We start from the raw sequence: 9,009 nt of genomic DNA on the forward strand, positions 1-9,009 counted from the left end.
AAAAGTGGAAACTGAATTCTAGATAAAAAAAAAAAGAAAAAAGAAAAAAAAGGTTATCCAACAATACAAAAGTCGAAGTTGGAATTGATTTTCCATTTTCCATGAAAAATTTGGATGTATCAAACACACCCTAACATCTTCATATGTTTTGGAGGAAAACGGAAACAAGATAACAAATATAAATATGACAAAATGATTGCAATTGTTGTCCAAATAGAATGTACAAATAACAACCTTTATTAAAATATAAATGTCACTTTTTATAAAAAAAAAAAAAAGTAACATATGTTGTTACTTTTTTAAGAAGTTAAGGAAGTGACAAAAACTCAAAAAAGTGACAATTAATTTGGATATAATTAATATTTAAATTTGTAGTTCTAATCATTTTTGAGGGTATTAATCTAATATTTTATTTTCTAAGGGTAGTAGGCCTAATTTCCCTTTAGTTTATTTTATTGAGGTTAGATGACAGTCTAATCTGTATACGCAAAATAGGGAATTGCATGAGAGTGCTATTGTCGTAGATTCTTCTCCTTTTCAAGATTTCTTACATGGGATTCTTGGTCTCTTTGATGTCTTCATGTTCAAAATATAAGCAAAATGCAGCAGTTTCATCCAAAAATGGTAATTTGCTGACACGCACAACAATTCCTGAAACACTTCCAAAATCTGTGATTCACAAAATGCCAATACCATTAACCAAAAAAATAAATAATTAAATAAATAAATAAATAATTAAAATAAAATAAAATAAAATTAGAAATAATCTCCTATCCCCAACGGGCAAGATAAAAACTTTCCAACTTTGACTCTTTGAAACGACAGACAAGAAGTGTCAACTAAAAAAAGTCAGAACTATCACAATCTGCTCTTTATATTCAATTGTATTAAACATCCCGCTACAGAAAATGTCACGAGTACAACAAAATTAACATAAATCAACAAGATCTTGATATATTTCTCAGAAAATACAGTGAAAATTATATTAAAATTCAGATATTTGTACATATACAGGCAGACTGAACCTTTCTTTTGGTGAAGATGAGAACTCATTTTGGCTTCATTCCCCAACTTCTAGAATCAAATGTCTTGGATTTCGTTTTATATCACAGTTGAAGTAGAATATAAATCATAAATTACGAACAAACCTGCATATAGGAATCAAATGAATTTAAATATGTATGTAAAAAAGGCAGCAGTTATTCCCCAAAGTGATGATTTACTTCATAATGAAAATAGAATGCAATCCCTTTCACGCTCAATAAGTCCAAGTCAATTATTATTGCTTCAGAAGCTGAAAACCCTTTATGGCATGTTTAATAGGAAAGATTAAGGTAGTCCAGTCCTGTCATAGTTGATCACGGATCAAATAACTAACCTCATGTAAAGTATTCAAGTGATATATGCCAATATGCCATTAATCCCGCAGTTTGATTTGGCCAGACGACTAAACACGAAACAACTACGATTGCAGTGTTGACATCATGTATCTGAGAGCAGATCTTAACATTGCTCTTGCTTTTCTATCCGGAGTGCATCCAGAAAGAAGCATTTCTTCATAAACACCAGGAACCTAGAACGTGCAGGATGGCTAAGTTAGATGAAAGTATGGAACAATAATAAATCAGCTAATACTACATAATTCACAACTTTTTCCAAGAAATCTTGTCTTATATCATGATGCCAACTAGAATTATGTGATGTGTAGATGATAAGCTGAAGACACGGCACACACAAACTCACGCTCTAGTATTTAATATTTGATACCAAGATGATCTTAGTGATCGATAAAAGTTCATGTCTGAAATTAATATATATATCACCTACTAACTACAATTTCGAGAGAAGTCTTTTTGTATTGTTATTTATTACAATGGGGGAAATATGTTTTGATGTTTAAAATCTAATCAATACATATAATCATGCTATGAATTATGCAAATATATAATATCCTAAGGAAAATACAGCAGTTTACAAGTAATTGAGCATTGCTTGAAGTACCTAATTGTTGTATGTGGATAGGAAATTCCAGGAGGGCAAAAAGCTAATTATTCCAAAAATAACTTGGACTTAGAGATAAGGCTGAAGATAAACGAAGACAGAGATGATGATTGACAAATAAGTCCTAAATGGATTTACACGTGCATTGGATGTTATGTTAAAATACATTAAAATCATAATTTTGTTATTTATTTGCATCAAGTTCTTCTAAAACATAGAAACAATCATGAGAAGCTCTAACTCATTGAGTTCAAAAAGATTTTTGAAGCTTTTCCAAGTTAGTTTAGCATTTTTTTTTTTCCTTAAGAACCATCTATAGCATAGTGACAGGAAAGATCTTTTCTTGGTCAACAATATCCTATGGTCTCCTCGTTTTTCATGAGAATGATTACAAGTGAAAGTATAAATATCGGGCTCAAAATCAAATAAGGCTATAAAACTTGAAACTCATAAAGAAAATTTCTTGGCGCATTAAAGTATTTGGAAAGTTTATCTGATAGCTATATTAATTAATATTTTTCCATCTCCTGTGATTAATAAAATATTAAGTGTTGCTTGGGTTTCATTTTTTTTCCTGCTAAAATTATAAGTTGATAGAAATGAATGAAGGATAAATGGATACTACTCGTGGATCCTACGAAACATGTTATTAAAATTAATGTTTGACTTGAAAATGAACTTTTAGCAAAAAAAATAAATATAAAACTCGAACAAAGGCTAAAGAGTCTTCTACAGTATCTTTTATGGGCACGATATGATGTCAATGCCTAACATAAGTTACATAACTATGCACGACATCCTGGATAAGCGAAAAGGCAAGATTTAAAAAGTAATGGTTACATATCTTGCCATATTTGCTGAGTGTTTTGCGTTGACTGATATTGTTTATAGTGCTTATAAGTTGTGGGTCCCACAGAATATGTGGATAATTGTGGATAGTAAGTTGTGAAGCCTACGGAATATATAATAAGTATTTTTGACCAGCTTAAATCATAATTTAATCTATAGCCAAACATGCTAGTAGTGGTTCGTGATGAATCTCGGACCAATGTTCCTTGAGCTGTCTTATTAGGTTCTTAGAAGTCAGAATATGTGCCCATTACTCATGCCTTGATTTATCTTTCAGAAGTTATGAAACTAATAAAGAAGAAGAACTGAACTGATCGCAGAACCCGAAATGAGCTAAAGATGATTAACGAGGAAATATAAGATTGAAAGGGACTTTTCACAAAAATATATTATCATGTAGCTTAAAGTTCATGTCTTCTAGAACACAAAAAATAAATATACTTATGATATAGAGAGTGCCAGAAATTAAATGTACCTTCTCAAACTTCTCAACTCGAATTAATGCTTTCATGAGTGTGGTGTAGGTAACAACATCTGGCTTCAGGTCCTGGGGTCACAGGATAACATTAGCATCCAACCGGACAGTAAGAAAAGCATTTAAATACCCAAAATTAAAGAAATAAACTTAACATATTCACTTCACTCACATTTTCGTTCATGTACTCCAACACAGCAAAGGCTTCAGCATCCCTCCTGTCCTCGCCGAATGCATTGATCAATGAATTGAGAGCTAATAAGCTAGGTTTAAGACCATCTCCTCTCATCACTCTAAATGCATTTACTGCTTGCTCTGATAATCCCTGTCAACAATCATATCAGGCTAACATCAGATGCATATTCAACAACAAATCCATATCATGGTATAATATGATAATCCCTGTCAACAATCATATCAGGTTAATATCAGATACATATTCAACAACAAATCCATATCATGGTATTGGAAAAAACAAGAATAGTTAGTAACAGCAAGTTTGGCTAAGCTGCAAGTTACTTAGGAAGTAACTTTTTCAAGGCTAAGCTGCAAGTTACTTAAGAAGTAACTTTTTCAAGATGTCTCTTTTTAAGTAACTTTTCAGCTTAGCCAAACATCCTCTATCATCATTTTCACAGAGACATTAAGCAAAAATAAACTCAAGTACAGAGCACATACCCTCTGTGCATAGGCATTAATTAGTGCATTATACATGGTGGAGGATGGTTTCAACCCGGCAGATTTCATCACCTCCAGGCACTCAATTGCATCACTAAATCTCCCAGACTTTCCATATATATTAATGAGAGTCGTGTAAGTGACAACATTGGGTAATAGTCCCTGACTCCGCATCTTTCCCAACAATTCCTTCACATCATTCCACCGCTGTTGCTCTCCAAAAGAATTTATCATTATATTGTATGTCGTGGTGCAAGGCAAACAACCACTTTCCTGCATTTCCTCAAACAATTCCTCCGCCCGATTATGGTGCCCTTGTTTGCAATGGCAATCTATAAGCGTATTCCACGTCACAGTATCTGGTTCAATCCCTTCCACTTTCATCCTCTCAAATGTAGCCATCATATGATCAATACAATTATACTTCCCAAATGTATCAATCATCACATTGTAAAACTGCCTATCAGGATTTACCCTGCAATTCTTCATCTCCTTGAGGACCTGAAATGATCTCTGCCACTCTCCCCTATCCCTATAACTTGCTAAGATCCTGCTAAAAACATAAGAATTCGGCTTCACATCATTCAATTCCATCTCCTTCAACACAATCCTAGCACTCTCCCACCTCCCGGCATTTGAATATGCATCAATAAGCAAACTATACGTTTGCTCATTGGGCAAAACCCCTGTCTCCTCCATCTCTGACACAACATATTCTGCATCCTTTAAAGCACCAACCTTCACGTACCCTCTCAAAAGCGCGTTATAAGCTCTTGATCTAGGTTTTAAACCGCCCTCCTTCAATTCTTCAAAAACTGCCTCAGCCTCCTCAGTCCTTCCCATATTCCCTAACTCATTCACCACCGTCACAAGTGTACTTGTCTTTGGACTCAACCCTTTCCCTTGAATCGCTCCCAAAAAGTATAATGCGCGGCTTATATCCCCAGCCTTAGCAAACCCCACAATTATATCGTTTAACAACTGCCCATCTAACTCAATCATATCAGCCTCCATTTCATTATACAATTTCTCCATTATCACTGCATCTACAGAATTATTCCTTATAAGTGACTGAACAATCAAACTATAGTTCACAAAATCAGACTGGTAACCATCACCCCTCATTTTTAGCATCAAATTCAAGGCCTTTTCCAGATCACCATTGCGCGCGCAAGCCCCAATCAGCGCGTTATATGTCAATGGGGTTAGTGTCTGACGCTGTGAAAAAAGAAAAGCTTCGTAGAGCTTCTCGGAGCGTCCGAGCGCGTGGATGAGAATGGAGTACAGAAGTTCATATGAAAAGCAAAGATTGTGTTTTTGAAGCCAGGTGACTAAAGAGTACGCGGCAGATATTGAAGAAGAGGATAAGGATAGGGATTTTATGAGGGAATGCCACAGAGGGGCCGGAACGGCTCGGTATGACTCCACGAGTTGGAGCTCCGCCGTGTCGAGTCGGGTTGGCGGGTCGGGCTCAGAGGTAGGGATATGCTGGGAGGATGAGAGGAAGGTGAGGAGGGGAGTGAAGTCGTAGTGAGAGTTTGGGAGGGAAGCGACGTCGTATGGGTCGTCCTCTAATTCTTCATATTCTTGTTTGGTGAAATTCAGTTGTTGTGCGGTGGTGGAAGAGGCGGAAGAATGACTGGAAACGAGTGGAGTATGAAGGAGAAGAAGATGGTGCTGGTGGCGGCGGAAGAACGGCGGCAGAGGGAAGTGTGGTGGAGGGAAGCGGAGATAGAGTGACGGAGGAAGTTTTAACGCGTTCATTTTCTGGCGGAGAGACGACGGAGCAAGACAGTTCTCTATTATCTTTAGTTTTTAATTTTAGGAAAATTCAAAAGGAATTTAATTAAGAGCCTAAGTTAGGGTGTACGATTAAAAAAAAAGAAAAAGGAAGCCCTTTCTTGTACATTTTTTTTTTAATTAACCTTATTTATCAAAACATAGATCAAAATTATTTTCTTCTACCATGTTTGGCAAAAGCAAGTGCGAGCTTATAAGCTGGATCCACAAATTGTGTTATCCAAAATTCACTTTATTAGTGTGGATTCCGCAGCTTATGAAATAGATCATTTAAGGAATTTTCAACTTATCTATCATATAAGAAGTTGTGTGGATTTTGCACCACATAATTTGTGGATCATCAACTTATAAGATATAATTTTTTGCCTAACATACTCAAGTCATCTTCCCTTCCCTTCCCTCGCCTTGATCTTGTTATTCCACTCTCTTAAATTCTACCAACTCGAATTCATCGGATTTGTTATCACAATTCCCGCTCGCAATACTCAAATTTAACTCTTAACATTTTCTTTTTTGCAAATTTTTTTCCCTTTTGTGAAACCATTGCCTTAAAATAGTTGTTGTATACATTACACAAACAACGACGTGGACATGTGGCAGGTATTCAACTAGTTGAAAATTTAAGAGGAACAAAATTAATTTAATTTCATTTGTAACTCACCGTGTCAACCTCTATTTTTAGAAAATTGCGTCCAACCTTTGAAAAATTAGTGTCATAAGTTCAAATGAATGAGTTTCATCATTTTTCCATTAATCAACCCGTTCGACCAGCAAATGTGTGAGTAAGTACTCATTTGAATGAACGGTGCCAATTTGGATGGATGGTGCTAATTTTCCAAAGGTTGAATTCGCCACTGTCTAGAAAAAAAGGTTATGATGGATTTACAAATAAAACGAAAAGTTAAGGACATTGGTTGATATTTATCCTAAATATTTATCTTGATGAAAAATTATTTTTTTTCCCAATTTAGTAATTCCCTTAATTAAATTTTTATTTTAATTCAAAGTCAACGAGCGATTTTAACCACAAATTCTATGGATTTTACAACTGTTTAACTATACATTTCATTAATTTTTATTAAAATTTATTAAAAATATGATTTTAATCTCTATCAAACAGAGCTAAAATTGTGTCATTAGCTCCTCAAATTCGTAAACTTTTTGAAAACAACCTGACATCTAGTTAAATAATTATAATCCAACAAACGTTCTCCTAGTCTTACGTGGAGCTTCATGAATCTTGATTGAATTGGTTACTGTGATTTCGCTCCGCATTCTCTTGAATTAACAATTGTTAAATTTTATTGAACGATATTCACTTTTTCTTATTATTAGCCAAAGTTGAACGTGCATCGTATGTTATTCTTAATAACTTTATAAGTTATGTAAAAGTAATATTTGATACCAATTTGTTTGAAGATTTAATGAGTCTTAAACGAATTAAAGAAAATAAAATTTAGCATAGAAATTTAAGAGAATGAAATTGTACATTTAAACTTAATTTCTATGATTCAAATTTTTTGTAATGATTAAATATTATAAATGAGTAATTTTTTTATATTATATTTGATACATAAGAATTAATAGTTTATACATAAATTTAAACATCCATTAAAATTTTTAGACACATAAATATGAATAAATTCATTTATAAAAACTCTAAATTCATATAATTTAAGATTTATCAAGTAAAAATTTATTGAATTTAGATTAATGTGAATATTATTAATTGAGAATTAGTAACACGAATTTCATAAATAACAATAATTATATAGTATTTATTATGTATCGAAAAATGAAAAATAAGGTATTATTGAAATAACTAATTTGTAGGGAGTAAAATTTGTTCAAAAAATTATTTTGTGATACTTTAATATATTATAGATTATAATTTTTGAATAAAGCATGTTTACTTGTAATTATTAACAAAAAAATTTGAAAGTTTGACTTTCTTTCTACTCAATGGAGACATTCCATAACAGATTCACTCTTCCAAATTTGTTTCCAGAGTCCTGTAGTTCAAATTCAAACCTAAATTTTCGAAATATGCTTGTATAATATAAGATTAGGATGACTGCAGCAGAAGCTCCAAATCTTCGAAATACTAGCAGATTTTCATCAAATCTTTGATTTGTTGCAGTCGTCACCCATAACATTTTCCAAACATTGCATGTAAGGCTCTTTTTCAGGGTTTTCATCCAAAATTCCGTCAATTGACCAAAAAAATGATTTTGACAATATTTTAACAATTTTTAAAGAAGCGAAATGGTAACTCTGTATTAAAATAAAAAATCAAAAAATAAAGTTAGTCTTCTGCTTCCCTAACCCACTCCAAATCTACCCCCAACGCCACAACAAACCAAGAAACCCATCAGCAAAATCATTTCTTGTGACAACGAATTTGTCGAGAAGGAGGGGGGCTGAGATGGTCTAATCGCTCCTCAACCTCCCGATTTCCCTAACTCAGGTGGAGTGGGTCATATTTTCGGAATGAGCGGCTTCCAAATATCTATCATAAATACAAAAAATCCCGTCTCAACCACTTCTCCATTCCTACCTCTCTCGATCTCTTGAGAGTTTTTAAGAGAGAGAGAGGAAGGGATAGACATTAAAGGGTTCTATGTGAAAACGAGGCTTTTGCAAAATAACACAAGGCATTACAAAAAGAATTACACTACACTTACAAAATTTTTTATCGCAGATGTTTTGCAGAAAAGACACATTGGTGGGGTGGAAGATTATTTTTTGGCATTTTATATCACACATGGGGCCCACGCACCTTGAGGATTCTGGCCAGATTCCGTGAAGGAAAATTCTGTACATACAGAAATGCAAACAAGAGTAATTTTTGCAACACAAATTTCAAATGGATTCTTTGGTTCTTTTTATCCTTCTGCTTCTTTTTTGACTCTTTTCTTATTACCAACAATAAACCTACCAATTCAATTTCAAGAAATATTGTTTCTAAAACCAAAACACTCTCGAGTTCTTATAGAAGAACTATCCCTTCTCCAACACACCCATAATGCCCAAGGTAAGAAGTGTTAACGGTGAAAATCCCCCAATCCATTAAGCTCAAACCGGCATTCAGATGAAGCTTGTCTTTTTGCTAACTTCTTTCTGGGTATTCTTTTAAATACATCAAAGGGGATGAAGCTTTATTTCTACGATTGAAAAATGTGGATGGGGTTGGATTTGGGGTGGGT

The 9,009-nt window shown here is 33.8% G+C and overlaps 1 protein-coding gene across 2 annotated transcripts; it reads right to left on the reverse strand.

Moving 5' to 3' along the window:
- Positions 1-375: 375 nt before the first annotated feature.
- LOC111398622 (pentatricopeptide repeat-containing protein At5g42310, chloroplastic) lies at positions 376-5,823 on the reverse strand. 2 transcript variants are annotated; one of them, XM_023025617.1, is made up of 6 exons: positions 4,004-5,823; positions 3,498-3,650; positions 3,326-3,397; positions 1,379-1,573; positions 1,026-1,148; positions 376-669 (listed from the first exon to the last, which is right to left on the reverse strand). In XM_023025617.1, exons 1-4 carry the CDS (start codon positions 5,765-5,767, stop codon positions 1,463-1,465), a joined length of 2,100 nt encoding a protein of 699 aa, XP_022881385.1. In that variant the 5' UTR covers positions 5,768-5,823; the 3' UTR covers positions 376-669; positions 1,026-1,148; positions 1,379-1,462. The 2 variants fall into 2 exon arrangements, with proteins under 2 accessions (XP_022881385.1, XP_022881384.1); XM_023025616.1 differs by lacking the exon at positions 376-669 and having other exon boundaries at positions 848-1,148.
- Between the last annotated feature and the right edge of the window lie 3,186 nt (positions 5,824-9,009).

Source organism: Olea europaea, chromosome 8 (assembly GCF_002742605.1).
Source record: "Olea europaea var. sylvestris chromosome 8, O_europaea_v1, whole genome shotgun sequence".
Taxonomy (NCBI): domain Eukaryota; kingdom Viridiplantae; phylum Streptophyta; class Magnoliopsida; order Lamiales; family Oleaceae; genus Olea; species Olea europaea.

Excerpts from the sequence above, each read along its gene's own strand:
- LOC111398622 (XM_023025617.1), bottom strand. The coding sequence starts at position 5,767 with ATGAACGCGTTAAAACTTCCTCCGTCACTCTATCTCCGCTTCCCTCCA. Across the intron at positions 3,651-4,003 it reads TTAATGCCTATGCACAGAGG|GGATTATCAGAGCAAGCAGT; the intron begins GTATGTGCTCTG and ends GATTGTTGACAG. Across the intron at positions 3,398-3,497 it reads TGGAGTACATGAACGAAAAT|GACCTGAAGCCAGATGTTGT; the intron begins GTGAGTGAAGTG and ends CTGTGACCCCAG.